The sequence below is a fragment of the Caretta caretta genome, chromosome 1 (assembly GCF_965140235.1).
Source record: "Caretta caretta isolate rCarCar2 chromosome 1, rCarCar1.hap1, whole genome shotgun sequence".
NCBI classification, from domain to species: Eukaryota; Metazoa; Chordata; order Testudines; family Cheloniidae; genus Caretta; species Caretta caretta.
The window spans coordinates 267,233,381-267,256,781 of record NC_134206.1 but is presented as its reverse complement, the minus strand read 5'-3'; the positions used below and the strand labels follow the sequence as shown (position 1 = coordinate 267,256,781).

Here is a 23,401-nt window from a genome sequence, read left to right as displayed (position 1 = left end):
AGGAAAGAGCTTAATAGGTCCCTATGAACCAATCTAAAAATAATTATACACTTATTTTACTTGTTCCTAACATTAATTGCGTGCCAGTTGACTCTGGGATTTCTTCATACACTGAGACTTTATTAGACTCTTCCACTGTGAGTATGGAAGCTTTCTATAGCCTTTATTGGTTTATAGATACTGGGTTCAATTTTTAAAAGCAACGAAGTGACTTAGGAGTCTAAGTCCAATGGAAAGTCAATTAAGTGCTTTTGAAAATGTTACTCATTGATTTCATTTACCCAAGGAAGCCTAAAACCCACGCTATAATTTCCAAGTGAAGGAATGCTTCATTTAATAAAAACCTCTGAATACTGGGTCATAATAATAAAACAGAACAGGAAAGACAAAGCAAAAAATTCATGTTTTTTTCAGTGTGGGCAATGAAAATTCAGCAGTTAGATTATTATTACATTTTAAATTGCTTGAATTAAGGAAGCACTTTTATAAAGGGGAAAACCATGCACACATACCAATCATCTCCCTAGTCAATATGGTTGTTGTTTTTCATAGCTTTTCTCTCTGTTTAATCAAAAAGCTCTTTGTGTTTTAAATGGGGAGAGTGCATACTGATTGCTAAGGCACATTGTCTTCCTGCTTGAGCCAGTTTTCTGTAATGAAAACTGTAACCCTGAATTTGTGAATAAAAGTGGGAGAAACTGTATATTTGTTTTGATAATTTTGTTATTTTTTTCAAAATATGGAAAAGCCAAGATTTTCAAGGACAGGAGCCTAAATTTAGGCTTTTATATCCATATTTAGGCACTGTGACAGGGTCGGGCTAGATGGCGATAGGAGAGTAATAGAAGGCAGATATATTAGCCCCAGGCTAAGTAGGTCCCTTTTCCCTGGTAAGGTAACAGGGAAGGTTCCAGAACAATCAGGAACCTTCTGGAGACAATTAAGACAGGCTGATTAGAACACCTGCAGCCAATCAAGAAGCTGCTAAAATCAATTAAGGCAGGCTAATCAGGGCACCTGGGTTTTAAAAAGGAGCTCACTTCAGTTTGTGGTGTGCGTGTGAGGAGCTGGGAGCAAGAGGCACTAGGAGCTGAGAGTGAGAACGTGGACTGTTGGAGGACTGAGGTGTGCAAACATTATCAGACACCAGGAGGAAGGTCCTATGGCGAGGATAAAGAAGGTGTTGGGAGGAGGCCATGGGGAAGTAGCCCAGGGAGTTGTAGCTGTCACACAGCTGTCCCAGGAGGCACTCTAGACAGCTGCATTCCACAGGGCCCTGGGCTGGACCCTGGAGTAGAGGGTGGGCCCGGGTTCCCCCCAAATCCTCCCAACTCCTGGTCAGACACAGGAGGAGTCGACCTGGACTGTGAATTCAGAAAAACTGCCAAGCTGAGGGCTGCCGTGAAGCTCCAAGGCGAGCAAATCTGCCAATAAGCGCAAGACCCACCAAGGTAGCGCAGGAATTTTGTCACAGCACCTAAATAAGTGGCCAGATTTTCAAATGTGGTGAGCACACAACAGCTCCTCTTGAGGCCCAATACTGTGTGTGCAGCACATTTAAAAATTCAGACCACTTATTTAGGAAATTATGAAAGAATAATGTGACAGCCTAATCCCCATCAGCTGCTGTGGAAAGCAGAATTATCACATATAACATATGTCGTTGCGAGGAAAAGGCACAACATTTTTTAAAAGTCTAAATTGCACATGATAACTTCACATCAGGGTTTGTTATAGTAAATACTGAAACAACCTTCAGAATTCTGGCCTGTAATATGTACACAGAAATGAATTATTATCTTGCTTTACTTATCCTTGTTTCTTTATCTTTCAAGGTTTCCTTTCAGCCTGTGCCCTGTCACATTGTTCTTCAATTAAAGACCAGATGGGATCTGAAATGAATCTAATCGGACATTCCCAGCTACCTGGTGCTGATGGATTTTCACTTCCTGAAGGTCCTAATTTATTTGGTAAGTCATCAAATTAGCTTAAAATGTATCTACAGCAAATTATACCTGAACCAATAGCCTAGAATCAAAATACTGAAATCCTACAGTCAGTCACCATGGTCCATGCTGTGAAATCAGTTTTTACGCAGAACTCCCTATTTAAATGAATGACAAAATAAGGCGCAATATGTGTTGTTACGTGCCACAGTTTAACAAAGCTTGTAGTTTACTATTATAGCATTATTCTGCTGCCATGATAAGTTATTCAGCAAGGATCGCCTATTATAGATAGGCAGGAAATGATCTTCAGGTTAGTCATTTATGTCCAGCTGAGCAGATACAAAATATTTTTAGTCAATTTATAACTAAATGATACTATAAAATATGTGTATTGCCTTCTTATATACATTTATGAAAAGAATTGAATTGGTATTAAAACCATTACTCTATTTTTATAGAGACCATTAAAAACTGTGCTATTAACTTTAGTGCATAATAAAAGTTATAATAAAGGCTGCAAAATTCTACATAGCTGAGACTCCACTGCATTTTTCCATTGTGAAGCATGGGCTTGTTAAGGAATGAAGAATACTCTGTCAATATTTTATGAGTACAGGGAAGTTGTCTTCTATTATATGTATTACTGGGAAAGAAGAAAATAACTAAGATAGCTGCCCTTTCTTCTACACCAATGTTGCCCCTCTTCTGAGTTGGAGTATATGTCTGGGGCCTTGCAAAGTGGCTTCCCAGTCGAGGAAAAAGTATTGACAAGAAGTCTGGGGATATGCCATATGTAACATGCTTTCTTTATGCATCAGTCCTAAAATGCAATGGTCAAACAGCATGTAGGACAATCTCTTCTTCCAGGAATCTCAGCCCAACACCAGCACCTGGTTCTCAGAAACTGTGCCACAAGAATTGACTAATCTGAGCCCCAGGCAGAAAGCAAACTCACTTGCTGTTCACACAACTTCCTTTCTCCCACAGCATCCACTTAGAACTTTGCATAACCCAAAACTAACCACAACACAGCATGTCTTCCAATGCCATGTCTACACTAGTAGTGTTTTGCTGGTGTAGGAACACCAATATGCTGCACTGACAAAGTGCTTCTAGTGTGGATACAGCTATACTGGCAAAGCTGTACTTTGTACCAGTATAGTAAAACCACCCCTCACAAGCAAAACAAGTTATACTGGTACGAGCACAGCTTTTCCTGTATAACTTCGTCTACACTAGGGGCTTCTGCAGCAGCGCTGTGTCAGTCAGAGAGCACACCCCTGACTGATGTAGCTCTGCCAGCAGAAGTTCGTAGTGTGGACGTGGCAAGAATCAAAACTTGCTCACATAAGGAAAAAATTCTTGGAGGACTATGTGTAACCGCATCACCTGATGATGCCTGCACTGACAACAACTGCAAAGGGCCATCTTGGTGATCTGGTCCATTTGCTGTATTAATTATTATTGTTGTTATTTATTCGGATTACATTTACTGCTTAGAAGACACGGACTAGGTAAGGGCTCCATTGTTGTATTCACTGTACCGTCCCTGCCCTGAACAGCTTGGAGTTGTAGGCCCTGGTACTGCAGTTTGCTGCATGCAGAGGGACTGCTATGCCTAAATGGAGACCCGCTGAAGTTAGTGGGACTCTGTGCAGGCACAGAAGTCTGCCTGTGAACAAAGAAATGTAGGATTGGAGTCTACACAGACAAGACTGACAAAGGTGGGATTAAGGTTATTGTTACTGTCCTGCTTGTATAGCTGGGAAACTGAGGCACAGAGAGAGTGACTTGCCCAAAGTCACACAGAAAGTCTGTGGAAGGGCCAGGAGAGGAACCCAGATCTGCTAAGGGGCAGTACAGTGCCTTAACAAAACTATTTTTCCTCTTTATGAATTTTCCTCTTCACTAAGGAATTTTGCTTCTAAATATTTTTGAAGGAAAATTTACTTTCCATAAAATTGCACATTTCCCTGGGAAAATTTGAATATGCTGATTTTTTTTCAATTTTTCTCCAGGAAAATCAAAATGAAATATTTAATTTGGGGCTAGAGGTTGACCTAAATTGAAATATTTCAAGGAAGTTGTAGTTTTGGGTGCTTTTTTCCTGCATACTCCCCCATGGGACAGGCTCCCTGTCTGGACCACATCTCAAGTACAAATTGTATGCTAAGATCACACAAGACTGTGTTCATCATTTCTCTTTTCTACATCAGTTTGTTAACAGTTAGCATATACTTGGATCCCCTGTGGCTAAACTGGAATGTTAATGAGCAGATGTTTGAGTGGGGAACCTCCGTGAAACAAACTAAACCTATGAATGCTTAGACTTTAAAGAGATTTTTTTTCCCCCTTGACTTTGGAGCTACTGTCCTGTGCTGGGAGAAGTATATTTTAGGAAATTCAATACCGTGCAGTTTTAAAAACAGCAATAAATAGCCACAATTTTAGATATATTTGTCTATTTGTGAAATCCCATGGTCACAGGCCAAAATCTATGAAAAAAGGGGTGGCATTCAAATGTTGGGGTCAAATTCTGGATTAATTTTCACCAGTAAAAGTCCAAAGTGATTTTGATTGAATTACTCCAGATTTTCACTTGCGGGACAGTAGACTTTGGCCCCAAAAGTCTACTATGTTATTAAGTTCAGTGATATTTTCTGGAAAAGAGGATAAGGCTGGGCAACTCCAAAATACAAGGAAGGGTGTTGATTTAAAACATGTTCTCTTCAACAAGGGCTTGACTGACCCCTGATGAAACTGTCAGTTCTTGGGGCAAGGCTTGTACAATCCAATAGGACATGCATGAGGCAATAGATAATATGATATAGTGGTCAGAAAATAGTACAGGGACTTAGGAGACCTGGGTTCTAGGGTTCTGCTACTGGCCTGCTGAGTGACCTTGGGCAAGTCACTTCATCTCTCCGTGGCTCAGTTTCTCCATTGTGCAATGGGATAATGCTCATTACCTCCTTTGTAAGGTGCTGTGAGAGTTACATATTATGTGTGTGCACTGCTAGCAAAATGGAACCTTGATCTAAGTTGGGGTATTTCTGTAATATAAATAATTAATGTATAATGGAATTGAATTAGGCCAGAAAGGACGTATTTCACCTATGCACAACTTTTAACTGTCCCTCTTTTAGACTGTCTCACTCAATTTAGTCCAAAGCTAGTATGTTTCTCTGAAATTTGGCGTCCCCACACTTTTATTGTTGAAAATTATTTGCATCAGAAATACAGAATCATGAAACCAAGATGAGAGAGCGTTATTTATACTAAGGAAATGACTCTGAGTGCTTTTTAAATTTTGTGCATGAATACTTCTTTGTGTCCCTCAATTTGGTCTTTGCTACACATTATGTTCAGCTTTGGGCCTTGGCAGATTGAGACTTATACACGAAAGGCAATTAGAGGGTAATTTTATATTATAAAGACACTTGGAACAATTAAATTTCTCATGCAATGCCTCACATATTATGGCTTTGATATAACAGGAGGGGCTGTTAGTCGGTCAAAATTGATTTCTCTACAAAATATCCTCCACCCCTCAAAAATCTAAACACATTTTTCTTTTATGTTTTTTTTTAAAAGTATTGGCTTTGCTTTGTAGTTCATTCAGGCTAGAGCTACCTGGAAGGCATTGTTAGAACCATGAGTGTATGTCTAAGTGTCCCTTCGAATGTACAGTTCTGAGTATTGGGGGTCTAGTTATTTAGTAAAGTTATGCTGTCATTGTGGAGGTTTACAATGTGAAGCTGATCACCATGGTAATCCTAAAGTAGCTCTCAAGATTTATCAGCACTTAAGATTTATAGTTGCAAGAAGTTCAGTGTGTCCTTCAGGATAAACAATTTCACTTTTGGTGGCTGGAGACTGAAAATTGCTGTTTTAACAATATATTCCTAGGGTAATGTATCTATTGTAGTTAATGTCTATTTAGTCTCTCACTCATTAACTGAGATTTTGTTTGTGGAGTTATGAACTCCTGAAAAGAGGTGCTCCCTTTGGAAATGACAAAGTGACCTTAACCAGAGCAGCGCATGTGAGCGCCACTAAAATGTAGACATTTCTTTATTATTGTGTCTTCTATAACTGGAAAACAAGTTCCATTTATCTACCTTGTCATTCTGATGGTTTAGAAACAAACCAGATGTCTAATATATCTGCACAGCAAGCATCTCTTGTTTGAAGAAGTCAGCAAACAAATACATTAAACTACCCATCTATACCACATTATTTGTAAGGAGAATGGGGACCTCCTATGGAGAGAAAGTTCCTCTTCTTCCCTCCTCCCCTATTCACCCACAGCTATGACAACTGTTCCAGGTAAGGGAAAGGGGCCTGTCCCTGAATAGGGGCTCTATGAAAGGCAGAAACAGAGGGCATCTGGGATTTCCTTGTCCAGCAGGAAGGGGCAATGGGAATAAGTCATAAAAAGAGCAGAGAACCAGGAAATAGAGGGCAGTCAACTGGTCAGTGCCTAGAAGGAGCCTGCTGCTGGAATACACATACTTTCAAGATAGAGCTTATTTCCCTATAAAAACAGATGAAATTGGATGTAGATACAGTTGGGGTTTTTTATGTGGCAAAATTTTGGGATACCCAACAAGGCGTCCTCTTTTGATTCTGATGATGGTAAAAAAATTGGTTGACACCTTTAATAACTGCAGTTGAGTTCATCATGCATGCACCACTGATTGCACCACTTGACCACACTTGTGTGCATTAGAGCTGATTAAGAAATTTCCAAATTAAAAAAATTTCAATAAAAATAGGGTCAATTTTTTCCCCCCCAAAATGCTTGTGAAAAATGTGTCCCTTTTTTTGGCAAGCCTTTCTGTTTCCTGTGTTTTGTTTTCTGTCCTCTTTATCTTTTTTCCTCATTTTTATTGGTAAGTAGAAATGAGAGAGAAAAGGAAAAGCCTTTCAAACTAGAGTTAAAACTGAAATGAATAGAATTAGATTACTAGCCTTTTCTCTCACTCCTTCTTTCCCTATTTAGATTGGTTCATTTTCTCCTCACTGGCCAAATGCTACTTATTTTACTTACCCAACAAAGTCCCATTGAATTGAATGGGACCAATTGTGTAAAGGAACCGGGATATCGCCCAGTATCATACCCTGAGCCTGTTGAAAAGTGATACAACGCAACCTGCCAAACCAGGTTTTCAAACACTTCTAACTTATGGGTGAAATCCTGGCTCCAGTGAAGTCAATGGGAGATTTGCTAATTACTTCTATGGGGCCAGGATTTCACCCTATATTTCTAGAGTCTTATGCTTACTCATATTGAGTAATACCTTTCTTCTGGAGTAGTTGCATTGGAATCATGGTAATTGAAATCATGAGGTTTACTTGAGGAGTAAAGTACTATTCAATATGAGTAAGGGTTGGCCGAGTCAAGTGATTTCTTGGCTGCTTTGTATCAGTGTAAATATCACTTGGAAATAACAAGGAAATTCAGTTAATTATTAACTATTTATCATGATTTAGTAAATAGACAACAAAAAGAGAATAGCTGTGTGGGCTTGACAGCATGAAGCCCCTTTTTAGTGAATTCAACCAAAATATTTTTTCAATTTTTATAGGTATTTCCATCACCAATATTTTCCAAATGTTCCTCCAGTGATAGCAATGTGCTACATCTAATAAATAGGCTATTAATCTAGTATATTTTAAAGATTGTTGGTTTTTCAGTGGAAGTCCCAGTCATAGGATGTCAAGGTCCATTGCTAAATTGCAGTTGGTAATAGATTTAATTTGGTTTATAAAATAATCCCATTTTAAGACTGTTCTAATAATTGGGCCTACAAATTTACCCTAACTGTGAGTTCAGTGGTAAAAAGTGAGTGTAAGTTCATAAGATGTCACAATAACCTATAAAATGTGGATGGGAAAAGGTATGAAAGGAAGACAAACTGAATTAGTACAAACAAAAAGACCTGCTGATATAATTCAAGGATGGTGTTAAGATCATGCTTAAGAAACAAGAAAAGTGTAGAACCAGAGATCAAAATTGGTGTGTCAGAAACTAGGCCCAATTGGTGGACAAAATAATGAGAAGATGGTCTGTTTCACGCATCACTCTCCTTTGTGGCCCATAAAGAAAGAGACTTTGGGGAAAAATGACTACTGGATTGAGTTTTGCCATCATGACTGTCTAGGGTTGCCAGGCATCCAGTTTTCGACCAGAACGCTCGTTGAAAAGGGACTCTGGCAGTTCTGGTCAGCACCACTTACCGGGCCGTTAAAAGTCCAGTTGGTGGTGCAGCACGACTAAGGCAGGCTCCCTGCCTGCCCTGGCTCCGCACAGCTCTCAGAAGTGGAAGGCATGTTCCTGCGGCTCCTAGGCAAGGGAGTGATCAGGGAAGCTCCGCGCACTGCCCCCGCCCCCAGCGCTGGCTCTGCAGCTCCCGTTGGCCAGGAACCACAGCCAGTGGGAGCTATGCAGAGCTGCCTGGCCATGCCTCCACCTAGGGGCCAGACATGGCAGCCCCTTCTGGGTGCAGCACGGAGCCAGGGCAGGCAGGGAGCCTGCTTTAGCCCTGCTGCGCCACCGACCGGGAGCCACCTGAGGTAAGTGCCGCCCGGCCGGAGCCAACACCATGAACCCTCTGCCCGAGTTTGGAACTTGCTCCCACACCCTAACTCCCTCCCAGACCCTGCACCCCCACCCACACCCCAACCTCCTGCCTTAGCCTTGAGGCCCCCGCCCCCAACCCCCCTGCCCCAGGTCGGAACCCCCTCCTGCACCCTAACTCCCTCCTGGACCCTGCACCCCCGCCCCAGGTCGGAACCCCCTCCTACATCCTAACTCCCTTCTGGACACTGCACTCCCACCTGCACCGCAACTCCCTGCCCCAGCCCTGAACCTCCTCCCGGAGCCCGCACCCCCTCCCACAGCCCAACCCGGAACCCGAGCCCTGAGCCCCCTCCTGCACCCAAACTCCCTCCCGGAACCCGCACCCTCTCCTGCACCTTGAACCCCTTATTTCTGGCCCCACCCCTGAGCTCGCATCCCCAGTTGGAGCCCTCACCCCCTCCCACACTCCAATCCCCTGCCCAGCCCAGGGAAGTGAGTGAGAGTGGGGGAGAGCGAGCGACTGAGGGAGAGGGGCTGGAATGAGTAGGAGTGGGGCCTCGGGGAAAGGGTGGTGAAGGGGCAGTGCAAGGATGTTCGGTTTTGTGCAACTAGAAAGTTGGCAACCCTATGTCTGCCGCACCCACCGTCTCCTGGGTTGCCAGGTCTTTGTCACCGTAATCCTGAAAGATGTCCTGAACTGACTGGGCCAGATGATGTTGCCATCTCTACTGGCTCTGGCTGAATCCTGAACACGACCTGGGATGTGAGACTTCATTTCCCTTCCCCCCATGTGCCCTTTTCTTTCCCCACCTTATTACTTCTCTTTTCTATCCCTCTCCTTTTGTCTTCTGTCTAATCAGAATCTGAATTAACTGGGCAAGATTGTATATTTTGCAACACTGCTGTAAGCCTGTGACCAGAAAAAGGCAGCTAAATTCAATGCCCTACACAGCCTAATGCTGGTACAAGTTTGTTAGGTCTCAGAGTGGCTAATGAGACACTGTTAGCCGATGGCCAAGGATGTTTGGTGAGGTGCCAGCTATGCCCGTTTATACCATCCGTGACTTTAACCGCTAGGACGCACTGTCCCTTCGCGGCAGGCAGCCCGGGCTAGGCTGACGGATGCCCCAAGGTCCTAACCACCCGTGACTTTAACTGCTAGAGCTCAGAGCTCCTTCGCAGCGGGCAGTCAATACTGACTGACAGGTGCCCCAATGGCAGCACTAAGAGCCTCTCCACACCCGTGACTTTAACTGCTAGAGCTCAGAGCTCCTTTGCAGTGGGCAGCCAGGATTGACTGACAGGTGCCCCAAGAGTTTGCCCCGTGGAGGCGGCACAACTCAACGCTAGGCTCTTAGTACTCTCACCTAATGGCCAGGCTTTAGAGCCAAAACGGCTGAGGTTCTTTAATTGTGTCGGCTGCTTTACAGTAAACCAGAGAAAACAAGTCAGGCTTATGCATAAATGGTTACCAAAATTTATTAAGCTAGATTCTAATCATGTGGTTACAAAATTGCTAGTGCCTACTTATTTAAATGTAGAGATGTTACACACACAAACAAGTTACAAAACTGAAGCCACAATCCCAAAGAAAGAAAACAAAGTATAGAGCTCTATTTCAAAATATGTGTACACTAAAGATAGGAGATCAGGTGTGGGTGCTTCTTACCCTCCTTGCATCTCTCGATTCCAGCGGTGCCAAGCCAGGATCGGTCACTCAATTCCACGGAAAGACGAATAAGGGACAAGGCATAGGGACCCTCTTAGCTGCAGAAGCCTTGGGAGGCTGTCACTTATCTGACCAGCAGATAGATAGTGAAAAGCACTCAAAAATCATGGTGCTGTAGGTCTCCTACTTATACTCTGTACTCCCCTCTGTACTCCTTTATTCTCTTTCTCCTTTCTTATGCCAAATTGAGGCTGGTCTGTCGGGGTGACGCCAGCTTTCGCAAGAGTAGTTTACACTTGCAAGGGAGAGAAACAATAAGTTTCGACTACTGGACATTTCTTTTATCAGGGTAAATATTTTCCCACCTAGGATGTTGGTGTGTGTGCATCACGCTATTTAGTAGGGGCTAAGAGCCATGTCTGTCACAGGGCCTCTGCCTGCTGTGAGCTTAATCGTTGTATCTGTTCCCAGAGGCACATTGTAGCAGCACACCTGTGCTTTCACAGCTTCAAAGGCTGTGCTGGAATATATGTTAAGTGCCCTGTTCCGGCTTCCTCCTGTGTTTCCAGCAATGCTGGTCTGGGGGGGGGGGGGGGGGGCTGTCTGTCTGGCTACAGACACGTGCAGTGTTTGTGTTTCTCCAGAAGAGAGGGTGCAACTGAGAGTCAACACCAGAGACAGAAGCTGCATTTTCTGTCTTTGCTGTACTTTTCTTTCTCCTTTGTATATGTTTGTCTTCTAGAAAATGGGATTGGACTTTAAAACAGCCAGCAATGCTGACTGCTCCAGCCCATCTCAACTAACTTCTTCATTCTCCCCTACCCCGACCATAAAGGACAGTTGTTACCATCTTCAATACCATCTAAGAGACTGTCAGACAAGGTTTTTTTCCTTCTAATAACTGTCTCCAGCTAAAGGGAAAGGGAACAAGGGATGCTATTAAAATGAAAGCCATTTTTAATACTTTAACTGTTTTCCCTTCTTTCCTGTATCTTTAATAAAAAGATGTGAGATAAAAGGATTATTAATGGTGCTTTTGCCATGGTACTAAGTAGGCTGAGGTCTCTATGCCAAACTCTGAACCTTGTTTAAAACTGTTTCATGCCGCACAGTGACTGGGTTATGTTAATACCTCTGGCCATATATTCCATCTAAATTAATACAACAGGGACATAGCCACCTAATATGTGTGAAATGCCCGTGCACCCACCATTTTCTTCAACAGTTATCCCTTGCCCTTTCTACAAGGGACAAGTCTTTAGATATGAAACAACGTCATTTTTAGGTAAGGACTGCATGCCTAACATCTTACATGTACATACAGGTGCACAAAATCTGGTATTAGGGTGTCAAATGGGTTGCAATGCTTTGAATATGTAGCCCATTACAGCTTTCTCTTGAAACTTCTTGTATAGGTTTTGTTAATCTGCATGACGTTCAATCTTGCAGCTTCAGATACTGTGGAGATGGAAGGTTGTAGATAGATAGAAAAATAGGATTATACAATTGATTCAAATAAAGAGGCTCAGTTTAAAAAAATCTGTAATTGTAGTTTCGAGACTGAACTTGATAAGTTTATGGAGGGGATGGTATAATGAGGTTGCCTACAATGGCATATGGCCCAACTGCTACTGCTATGAGCAAATAGCTCCAACAGCTGGAGGTGGGACACTGGATGGGGAGGGCTCTGAGTTCATACAGAGAATTCTTTCCCAGGTGTCTGGATGGTGGGTCTTGCCCACATCCTCGGGGTCTAACTGATCACCATATTTGGGGTAGGGAAGGAATTTCCCCAAGCTCACATTTGCAGAGATCCTGGGTTTTTTCACCTTCCTCTGAAGCATGGGACATGGGTCACTTGCTGGTCTGAATTAGAGTAAATGGTGGATTTTCTGTAACTTGATGTCTTCAAATCAAGATTTGAAAACTTCATTAACTCAGCTAGAGATTACGAGCCTATTGCAGGAGTGGGTGGGTAAAGTTCTGCAGCCTATGATGTGCAGGAGGTCAGACTAGATGACCAGGATGGTCCCTTCTGGTCTTAAAATCTATGAACTGGTGCTGATTTCCAGCAATTTCTCCCCAGAATGTAACACAATACATGTGGGAAATAATTAGATATGTCAAACTCACTGGAAATGTGACAAGTTGGAGAAGAATGGGAAAAATAGAGTAAAAGTATTTTTGATGGCATGAGTATTTTTTATAGAATTCATTAAAAGACCCCCTAGAGTGGATAGTGAGATACAAGAATAAATTAATGTAAGAAGCAGAAAACAAAGCAACATATTTAAGCAGCCCTTAATGACTGGACAATGAAAAAAAACCTCAAAAGTAAATGCTATATAGTAGCTGTATCAGTGACATAGCACCTTAGTGAACTGTAGAGACTGGATCCATTTGTTAGCTTTTGTTTGGTTTTTAAAAAATCTCTAAAATCAACGGTCAGAAACTATTTAACAACCAAAAGATCATAAGATGAAGTAGCTAACTATTTGTATCCAGCACCATCTGGCAGATGGTGCAACATCTGGCATTATCATGATGATAAATAGGCAAGTGGTCGACTTCCAAGTCAAAGGGAAACAAAGCAGCAAAAACTAAAACAGAACATTATGTATGTACAATAATTATGGACAACAAATGATCCAGTAGAGCAGAAGTAACCTGAAAGATGCTCTAAAATAATGAGAAATACCTCAACTAAACCTGAAGGAGGTGAATGAATAAATCTATGTGGCACAAGGTCATTTGATAGGACAGGACAACAGAGAATCACTAGTTCCTCCTATGCAGGTTTTTAGCTTTTAAAAGGAATGATATACCTTTAGGGCCTGATTCTACATACACTTACTACCAGGTATCGTGGATACTTTCCTGAGCAATTGTATTGACCAAGAATTTTCTAGAACACGTGATTCTTGTCTGGGTAAAGATGACAGAATTTGGCCATCCTAAAATAATAGAGTTTTCTCTGTGCCTATGATACACATGCTGCATCAGCCAGTCAAAATGATTTTGAATGGTTAATCTATTAAGTTTATTCACCTAAAAAAAGTAGTAGATTTTTATTTATACAAAATACTAAGGTGAATGAAAACAAAAAATTACAAAATTGTAATGGAGGAGCTATTTGGAAGAGCCCCCTTGAATCCACTGACCCAGAGAAAAGTATCCAGATTTTAGTAAAGGACATTTATACTGTAATTTGGCATTGTTATTCTCTCAAGCAATTAGAAATAGGCTTCACTGTAATGAAGTTAATCAGTAAACTATATAACCTCTGGCCTGTATCACGCCTTAGCTAGTCTTAAAGGAAGTTCTAGTTTTCAGTTCAGAGTAAAGCAACAAGATATTAAGGAAGCAGGACTAAGGAAGTGTAGATGATAAGTACTGTCAAGAAAAAGTAAAGAGAACAACACGTTAAATAGCCCAAGTTTTTCAGGAATTGTCATGGAAATGGTCGGAATGAAGACGGCTAACGGTAGGATATTGTTCAAGCTCATGTTTGATCTATTACATTGTACAATATATCTGTTAAATGCTGTGAATCAGCTTGATGCCAGAGGCTGTCTAGCCCATGCCCTTAGACACCTGATAATAGTTTTTTCAGTACTTAAGCCAGTTGATTAGCTTATGTTTCCCATTTTGGTTTATCCTGTGAATCACAGGAAATACATTTTGTTCTTTTTGGCTTAAGATCATTTGCTCTCTGTGACTCTTACATTACATTAGTTTTATTAGCAGGCTCGAGGCCTTAAGGTTTAATCTGTTTGCTGTTCTTTTTCTTATAGTTTTATATTGACAATATTTGTTGTGCCAATGCACTACCACTGTAACTTCTGTAATATTTTGCATACAAATTCTACAGCCTGTATATAACTTCAACATTATACTGAAAATAAAGGGTGAGATTTTCAAAAGCAGTCAGTGATGGCTGAACTCTGATGGTAAAACTTCCTTTTACGTCAATGGGAGTCCAGTTAAGCAAATGCTGAGAGCTTTTTAAAATCTCACCCAAAATATTCACATGTAAAATTGGAAAAAAAAATCTTCAACAAATCTCACCCACCAATTACATAATGGGAAAGTATTCACAAACTGATGGCCAGATTCAAGAAATAAAATTTCACTCTGAAAACATTAGTAAAATTTGAGACATTTTGTGAAATGTTCTAATTACAATTTCTTTTGCAAAACATAACCCCCAATTTTTTCAGACCTATTAGTATTTATTTCAATTATCATATTTCAAAAATGATTACATGTGTGTTTCTGATATGAAAAGTGTAATGGAACAGTAAGAACATATTAACATAATATATTACTAGAGACAATGGGTCTGCTTCTGATCCCACTTACACTGATTTACACTGCTGTAACTCCATTGCTGTCAGCAGAGTCACTCTTGCTTTACAAAAAGAAAAGGAGGACTTGTGGCACCTTAGAGACTAACAAATTTATTTGAGCATAAGCTTTTGTGAGCTACACCTCACTTCATCGGATGCATGTAGTGGAAAATACAGTGGGGAGATTTTATACACACAGAGAACATGAAACAATGGGTGTTACCATACACACTGTAACAAGAGTGATCCTTGAAACAATGGGTGTTACCATACACACTGTAACAAGAGTGATCAGGTAAAGTGAGCTATTACCAGCAGGAAGGCGGGGAGAGAACCTTTAGTAGTGATAATCAAGATGGGCCATTTCCAGCAGTTGACAAGAACGTGTGAGGAACAGTAAGGGGGGGTGGTCAAATAAACATTGGAAAATAGTTTTACTTTGTGTAATGACATATCCACTCCCAGTCTTTATTCAAGCCTAAGTTAATTGTATCCAGTTTGGAAATTAATTCTAATTCAGCAGTCTCTCGTTGGAGTCTGTTTTTGAAGTTTTTTGTTGAAGAATTGACACTTTTAGGTCTGTAATTGAGTGACCAAAGAGATTGAAGTGTTCTCCGACTGGTTTTTTAATGTTATAATTCTTGATGTCTGATTTGTGTCCATTTATTCTTTTACATAGAGAGTGTCCAGTTTGGCCAATGTACATGGCAGAGGGGCATTGCTGGCACATGATGGCATATATCACATTGGTAGATGTGCAGGTGAACGAGCCTCTGATAGTGTGGCTGATATGATTAGGCCCTATGATGGTGTCCCCTGAATAAATATGTGGGCACAGTTGGCAACGGGCTTTGTTGCAAGGATAGGTTCCTAGGTTAGTGGTTCTGTTGCGTGGTGTGTGGTTGCTGGTGAGTATTTGCTTCAGGTTGGGGGGCTGTCTGTAAGCAAGGACTGGCCTGTCTCCCAAGATCTGTGAGAGTGATGGGTCATCCTTCAGGATAGGTTGGAGAGGTGCGTTGGAGAGGTTGATGCTTTGGAGAGGTTTTAGTTGGGGGCTGAAGGTGATGGCTAGTGGCGTTCTGTTATTTTCTTTGTTGGGCCTGTCCTGTAGTAGGTAACTTCTGGGTACTCTTCTGGCTCTGTCAGTCTGTTTCTTCACTTCAGCAGGTGGGTATTGTAGTTGTAAGAATGCTTGACAGAGATCTTGTAGGTGTTTATCTCTGTCTGAGGGATTGAAGCAAATGCGGTTGTATCGTAAAGCTTGGCTGTAGACAATGGATCATGTGGTGTGGTCTGGGTGAAAGCTGGAGGCATGTAGGTAGGCATAGCGGTCAGTAGGTTTCCAATATAGGGGGTGTTTATGTGACCATCGCTTATTAGCAATGTAGTGTCCAGGAAGTGGATCTCTTGTGTGGACTGGTCCAGGCTGAGGTTGATGGTGGGATGGAAATTGTTGAAATCATGGTGGAATTCCTCAAGGGCTTCTTTTCCATGGCTCCAGATGATGAAGATGTCATCAATGTAGCGCAAGTAGAGTAGGGGCATTAGGGGACGAGAACTGAGGAAGCTTTGTTCTAAGTCAGCCATAAAAATGTTGCCATACTGTGGGGCCATGCGGGTACCCATAGCAGTGCCGCTGATTTGAAGGTATACATTACAGTGTGTATGGTAACACCCATTGTTTCATGCTGTCTGTGTATATAAAATCTCCCCACTGTATTTTCCACTACATGCATCCGATGCAGTGAGCTGTAGCTCATGAAAGCTTATGCTCAAATAAATTTGTTAGTCTCTAAGGTGCCACAAGTATTCCTTTTCTTTTTGCGGAAACAGACTAAAACGGCCGCTACTCTGAAATCTTGCTTTACAATAGTGTAAGTAATGTCAGAATCTGATCTATACTCTCCATTAATACATTAATAAAATCATATGCACATTCCAGTCAGCAAGATAAAATCAAATTAGTTTTATTATAAGAAGCTAATTGTTCTAGTAAGCCTCTTCAAGAAGGCCTTGTGTATAGAACTGGATGGGAATGGTTTACCTTTCCCATGAGAGTTTTGGAGATTTTTGACATTTTCCCCTTTCTGAAAGTAGAACCTCCCCTCCCCCACCCCCAAATAAAATCAAAATCCTGATAATTTTCACAAACTGATAATCCCAAAAATTCAGGTTGGGAAAATCAGTTTTAAACTACATCTTAAATTGAACTGGGGCAACTTTCTTGTGTAGACAAGACCTAGGATAAGTTTCCTTGAAAATCAAAGGCAGGTCCCCATCACTATAGTATCTGAGTGTATCTCTCCACTGCAGTTAAAAACAAGCTGCTAGCCTGTGCCATCTGACTTGGACTAAGGGGCTGTTTAACTGTGGTATAGACATTTAGGCTCAGATGGATCCTGGGCTCTAAGACTCTGCAGGGTGGGAGGGTCCCAGAGCTTGGGCTGCAGCCTGAGCCAGACTGTCTATATCACAATTAAACGGCCCCTTAGCTCGAGCCCTGCGAGCCTGAGTCAGCCAGCATGGGCCAGCTGCGGGAGTCTAATTGCAGTGTAGACATATCCTGAGTGCCTACCAGCACTTTAAAGTGTGGCTATAAAGATCTGTCTCTCTCTCCCTCCCACCCTTTACCCCTCAGTGAGCAGGGACTGGCCGTAATTAATTATTTTTTTTAATGTGGTGTTATTGTGGGAAGGCTAGGTAAGAGAAATAAAGATGTATGGGTTATTCAGGTTTAGCCAAATATAGAGAGATTTGTGTGTATTTGGTTTCTTCCGGAAACAAATATACAGCTCTAGGAACTATGAGGGGTTTTGTACATATCTACACAGGTCTAACTAAACTCCCACAGTTCTGTCCCAGTATTGTGTACTGAACCCACTGTAAAACCCTGGATTGATTTGTTTTTCTTTTTGGGAGGAGTGCTGCAGTCTCTTACTATTATTTCAAAGCCCTGAGCAGATCAGGAAAGTGGTTTAAAGCTTCTGTAGCATTTCTTGGAAATGACATAAAAGTAAAAATGAATAATGTATTTTTTATTTTAGTCCTGGGATCTTCCCACTCCCATTTGTGTAAATCAATCAACCAAATAATTAAAAATTAGCAAATGGCATGTTATGTGCCCATAACTAAAAGTTGTTTCCACAAAACAGATACTAAATATTTGTGCAGTGGTTGTATAGTTGGAAACTAAAGTAACTCTTGTTTTTCTACATAAATAATTTTGAACAATCTTACTAAGTAACAGTCACAATAAATTGAAAATATAATTAACAGAAACAGGCCAAATATTTATTAATACTGTGCCCACAAGTACCCAGAACTTTGTTTTACACTGGAGTCTCCTGCAAAACAATAGAGCATTCAGCAACTCATTGTTAACACAACATCTTGCCCATGTTTTTCTGTGCTGCTGCTGACAGATATCAACGATAGTCTTATGGTTAAAGCATGAGACTGAGAATTAGGAGACCTTGGTTCAATTTTAAGCTCTTCCACATACTTCTTGTGTGACCTCCAGCAAGTCACAAAATGTTTTTGCCTTGGTTCCGCACTGGTAAGAAGGGGATAATGTACTTGTCTCTTTGTCTGGTCTATTTAGAGTGGAAGCTCTTTAGAGCAGGGATCATCTTTTACTATGTATTAATATCCTGATAGTATCTGGGATCACTAAGTGCTACTGTAATTTAAATAATTATTAGTGGTATGTAGCACCATTGTCCTCCTTTGGCTTTGTCCCATAGCTTTCCAGACATACCTATGTCTGCTTGTGCTATGGCAGCATCTCTGCTTCTGCTAACTGTACACGTCAGTACATGAGTGGATGCTATGTTGATGGTGTACCATCTAAGCAAGTAAAAAGAACAGAAGTACTTGTGGCACCTTAGAGACTAACAAATGTATTTGAGCATAAGCTTTCGTGGGCTACAGCCCAAGTAGATACTGAAAAGTGATTTGCATCAACTTTTGCAGTGCTGTACGCTGGTAAGGGAGCAAGATGTAGCACAGCTGATGCCATGGGACATCTGGAATGAGAGTTTAGTTAAAACAGGAAGTTACGGTTCTGGTATTGCTTGAAGGGTGACAGAATAGAAGGACCCCTTTCATAGCTAATAATGTCTTGCTGTCATTGCAGGTGTTCCTATCTTTTATTGTTGGTACTTCTCCTTTCCTTTTGACTCCTTTGAATTGATGGAAACCTGGGGTGGGGTGGGGGAGAGAGGGACTGTTTTTGTACTGGTAGAAGTGCTCCTCAGAGTTCCCAGCCACATCCTCTTTTCTGGTGATTATCCCTCAAAAAGGAAAAGGAAAGCAGAAAAAAATACTAAATTTCTTCTGATTTGTAAATACGGTACAAGTTAAAAAAGTATACTTAGCAATGTTCATCAATGACAGTTTATCTCCAGGGTTTCTCATCTGTCTCACCATAGACTTCAGTGGGAGTTGAGGGCATTCAGCATCTCACAGGTTTGGAACCTTGAAGCACACAATTTATTGCACAAAATGCCTCTTGTGATTAAATCTTACAAATCCTCATGGATGAATGTTTGTTGCCTTACTGCAGAAATGTCAAAACCTGAGCTATCACCTGTCATTGTGTTACAGTAGACTTAACAGTGTTTACTGAGATCTCAAGCTTTCCTCCAAGCCCACTCAACATTAAATACAGAGAGAAAAGGAGTTATCTAAAGCTGAACTGAGTAACTTCCTGGAAATATAGTTACTTCTCACAGAGCCAATTCCCCGTGGGTCAATGTGAATTTTGCCATGCCCTTCAATAGCACCAGGATATGGACTTTCTTGAACAGAAAGTTTATTGTAATTTGTAAATCACTTTCCTCTTCTCTGTCCAACTTACTGATATGTTTCTTAGATTTAAACTACATCACAGAGGGAGTATTGAGTGTTGTTGAACTGGTTATAATTTATAACTGTGAGATTTAATTTTAATTTGTTTGCATTTTGAAAGTGACTAATAGAATTTTAACAAGTCCATAAAGTACAAGGCTAAGGGAGCCTTCTGTTGGTGCTATTTATCTCTAGGACTTCATTGTTGTATGCTGCTTTTACAGTAACTGCTTCAATTCCTTATCACATTTGGTTAGCTGGTGCCATGATTTGTTATTGTCTTAAGAGGCTAATGCTGCAGTCCTTATTTGGGAAAAAACTCCCTTGTCTTCAATAGCCATTTCACCAAAGGGGTACAAATCTAGCCCTTAATCTGCACTTTATCATAGGGGTTCCCAGGCTTGTTCCCCTGCGGCCCACCTGTGCAACTGAAATAGGCACTGTGGCCCACTAGTAACACTTCACACTGCTTTCCAAGAGAGGACACTGAGGGTAAAGGTGGTGGTGGGGATTGCCAGGGTAGGGCCATGACTTGAGCTGTTTTCAGGGTTGATGAACCTTTAAATTATGCCCCCTGCTATCAGCCTATATAGTATGATACTGTCCACTCCCGCCTTGCCCACCAGGCAGGTGAGTCATTATTCCCTCAGGCTGATCAAATGGTAAATCAGGGATGGGGCTGCCGAGCACACAGCCTGGCCTTCCCAGGCTGCCACGTGTCCGTCAGGAAGAGGGGCATTGTGGGACACATGCAGCCCCTGACCTCAGCAGGGACCAGAAACAATCAGAGGGCGAAGGAGCAAGGCAGGTTCCACAGTCAGCCCCCGCTGACACCCTCCGCCTCAGCAGCTCACTAAGTACCTTGAGCTTGTCACCTGGCAAAGCTGCCCCAGTCACCCATCCAGCATCCTGGGATACCTCACAGACACCCTCTGCCCATGAACGAGGGAAGGGTTTGGGAGCTGCCAGTGCTGGACAGAGGCAGGCACTTGGGCTGGGCCTGGCCGTTACCTATAATTCAGACTGCAAGTTTGTCACGCAGGTCACGGAAGTCAGGGATTCCATGACTTTCCAGTACTTCTGTGACTTCTGCAGCCGGCAGGTGCAATTGACCCCAGGGCCACCTGAGCAGCTCAGGCAGCCCTGGGGCCAGATGCACACCCCCCCAACAGTGGTGGTCCCGGGCTGCCCCCCTGCCAGCAGTGGTGGCAGTCCCAGACTCCCCCGCCAGCAGCGGCGTGGTGGTCCCGGGCTGGCAGGGCAGTCCCTTGCCGTGCCAGAGCAGCTGCGGCAGTGGTCCTGGGTCAGTGGGGCTGTCCCCTGCTAGCAGCGGCAGTGCTAATCCTGTGCTGCCCCCCTCCCAGCACTAGTGGACACCCCAGCAGGCGCCCCGGAGCCCACCTCAGCACCAGCGGGTGCCCCAGAGTCCCCCTTCCAGAGCAGCAGCTATGCCCCTAGAGCCCCCCAGAACACCAAAGATTTAGTCAGGGGTATATAGTACAAGTCATGGACAAGTCACGGGGATGTGAATTTTTGTTTATTGCCCATGACCTGTCCATGATTTTTACTAAAAATGCACATGACTAAACCTTAGCCTTACCTATAATGGTCATGATCATGGCATTGTCCAGGAGGAAACAGAGCGGCACCATTGAACCCTTCTCCTTGGGGGAGGCTGTGGGGCTGATACTTCAGGGGGCCTGCCAGCCATGAATCACAGGGTGCAATGACTCAGAGTGGGAACAGCTGCGAACTCTCCAGAAATCCTCCAGCTGTCCCGAGAGCTGCCACCTCAGGGGGCCGGCCCCTTCTCCTTGCCCTCTGCCCATAGCCCAGCGGCTTCGCTTTGCCCTCTGCGACCTGCCAGTGTGCTGGGCACATCTGGCCCTGGGCAGGAGCCATTGCTGGCCGCCACTCTGTTGCTGTCCACTTCACAATACAACCCCCACCCCCCGCCATGCCCTTACAAAACTCTACCCATGGCTCCACCTTTGGGCCACAATCCACAGTTTGGGAACCCCTCCTGTATCTCATATCACTCTCTATGCTTGGATTATCCTCCCTGATCCTCTGTGTCGTGTAATCTCACGCTTCCCCTTCAGACCCCTCCTGAAGGTTCATTTATTTTGGTTAACCTTCCAGCTCTTGCTAAACCTCACCTTTGTCTTTTCTCCCAGCTGTGTTCCCTCACGCTGTGGTACACTAACTCCAAATAAAACAGAAATGAACAAGATATGTGTATCTCCATCTTACTATTGTAGCCTTCCTCCTTCCCATAGCTCCCTTGGCTTCTGTTTGCATTTCTTTGCTGTGTTTTTGTGTCTAATCCAGATTGAGAGCTCCTTTGTAATGTGGACTGCTTTCCCTTAATTGTCTGTAGAGCATCATGTACATTTTTAGCTCTGTAGAAATAATAATCTTTCAAGATTTTCTAAGGAAATAGCAGTGCAAAATATTTTCATTGCCTGTAATAAAGTAGCTGAGAATGTTAATTTATACTGAGAGCGTCTTTCTGTATATTTGTAGAGACCTAGTGCATAGGGGGTTCTGTGACTGGGGCCTCTGGATGCTGAGGGAAGTATAAATATTATCAAGACTATTTTAGAGTTCTTTATGTTTAGTCAATACAATCTCTAGGATTAATAAATAATTTTTTTCCAGTATCTGAGATTGGTATATTTAGGAATGGAAACTGTTCCAGTGACTGTGGTTTAATGGTACTAATGCATATTGTTTCTGCATTATTATGTAGGTGTTCTTACAGAGGCAATGAGTTCTCCAGTACAAGAACCAGATGTGTCCGCTTATACACAGTACAGCAGTATGCCGTTCCCCCCAGTTCAGCCTCAGATTTCATCACCACCTTATTATTCCAACCTTGGCTTTTACCCCCAGCAGCCTGAAGAATGGTATTCCCCTGGAATGTATGAACTCAGGAGAATCCCCTGTGAGAACTTTTTCACAAGAGAGACAGAACTAGTGGATATACCTGTAGCCAAGAAGTCTAGACTGGGCCACTCCACAGGAAGAGTGAAAGGAGAAGAGCTATGTGTTGTCTGTGGTGACAAAGCATCTGGATACCACTATAATGCTCTGACTTGTGAGGGGTGCAAAGGTAGGGCAAAATATGAATGAATCTGTCACAAAATAAGTTTGGGGGGAAATAGATATTTATTTCTGAAATTTCATTTTGTCTTAATTGAAAAGCTCATTCAAGTGCTTACCCTTTGTAGATCTTTGCATTTGGATCCAATGCACTGTTATTAACTGGCTAGGTAGTAGTACTGTTGAAAAGGATCTGGGGGGTATAGTGGATCACAAATTGAATATGGGTCAACAATGTGATGGAGTTGCTAAGAAGGCCAATATCATTCTGGACTGTATTAACAGGAGTGTTGTATGTATGTAAGACACAGGAGGTAACTGTCTCAGGCTACGTGGCACTGGTGAGGCCACAGCTGGAGCACCATGTCCAATTCTGGGCACACCACTTCAGGAAAGATGTGGGCAGAGCCCAGAGGAGAGCAATAAAAATGACAAAAGTTTTAGAAAACCTGACCTCTGAGAAAAAGTTAAAAAATTGAGGATGTTTAATCTTGAGAAAAGAAGGCTCAAGGGGGTGACCTGACAACAGCCTTCCAATATGTTAACGTGTGGTGTGTGTGTGGTGGTGGAACTCAGCAGTATTCTTTGAAATGTCAATAGTCTGACCATTCAAAGTAGGCATGCATTGCTTGTCCATTGGGTAGCATTTAGAAGACTTGATTCGGAAATAGTGAAGTCAATGGTGTTACACCAAAGTAGAGTTTATCTCATTGTGTATCAACATCAGTTCTCAGCAGACATTCTCCTCATGACATGACTCCGCATTGTTCAGCTCTCATGGCTCTTAACTCTGTAGAGCTGTGCTGGTATAGTAAATTCACCCTTTTGGTGGATTTCATTGTAGAGCACTTTTCATAAAAGGAAGAGCTAGAATCAAACTGTGTCCTTTTAGTTG

General features: G+C 42.4%; 1 protein-coding gene across 2 annotated transcripts in view; it reads left to right on the top strand.

The window, feature by feature from the left end:
• NR1H4 (nuclear receptor subfamily 1 group H member 4) overlaps positions 1-23,401 on the top strand; it is a 67,205-nt gene that overhangs the window by 4,220 nt on the left and 39,584 nt on the right. The window contains exons 2-3 of one of the 2 annotated variants that reach the window (XM_048836731.2): positions 1,836-1,970; positions 22,154-22,516. In XM_048836731.2, the coding sequence (XP_048692688.2) occupies positions 1,886-1,970; positions 22,154-22,516 (448 nt within the window). In that variant the 5' untranslated portion in view covers positions 1,836-1,885. Of the gene's footprint in view, positions 1-1,835; positions 1,971-13,563; positions 13,689-22,153; positions 22,517-23,401 lie in introns of those variants that run through there. The other variant, XM_048836721.2, reaches the window with a different exon arrangement.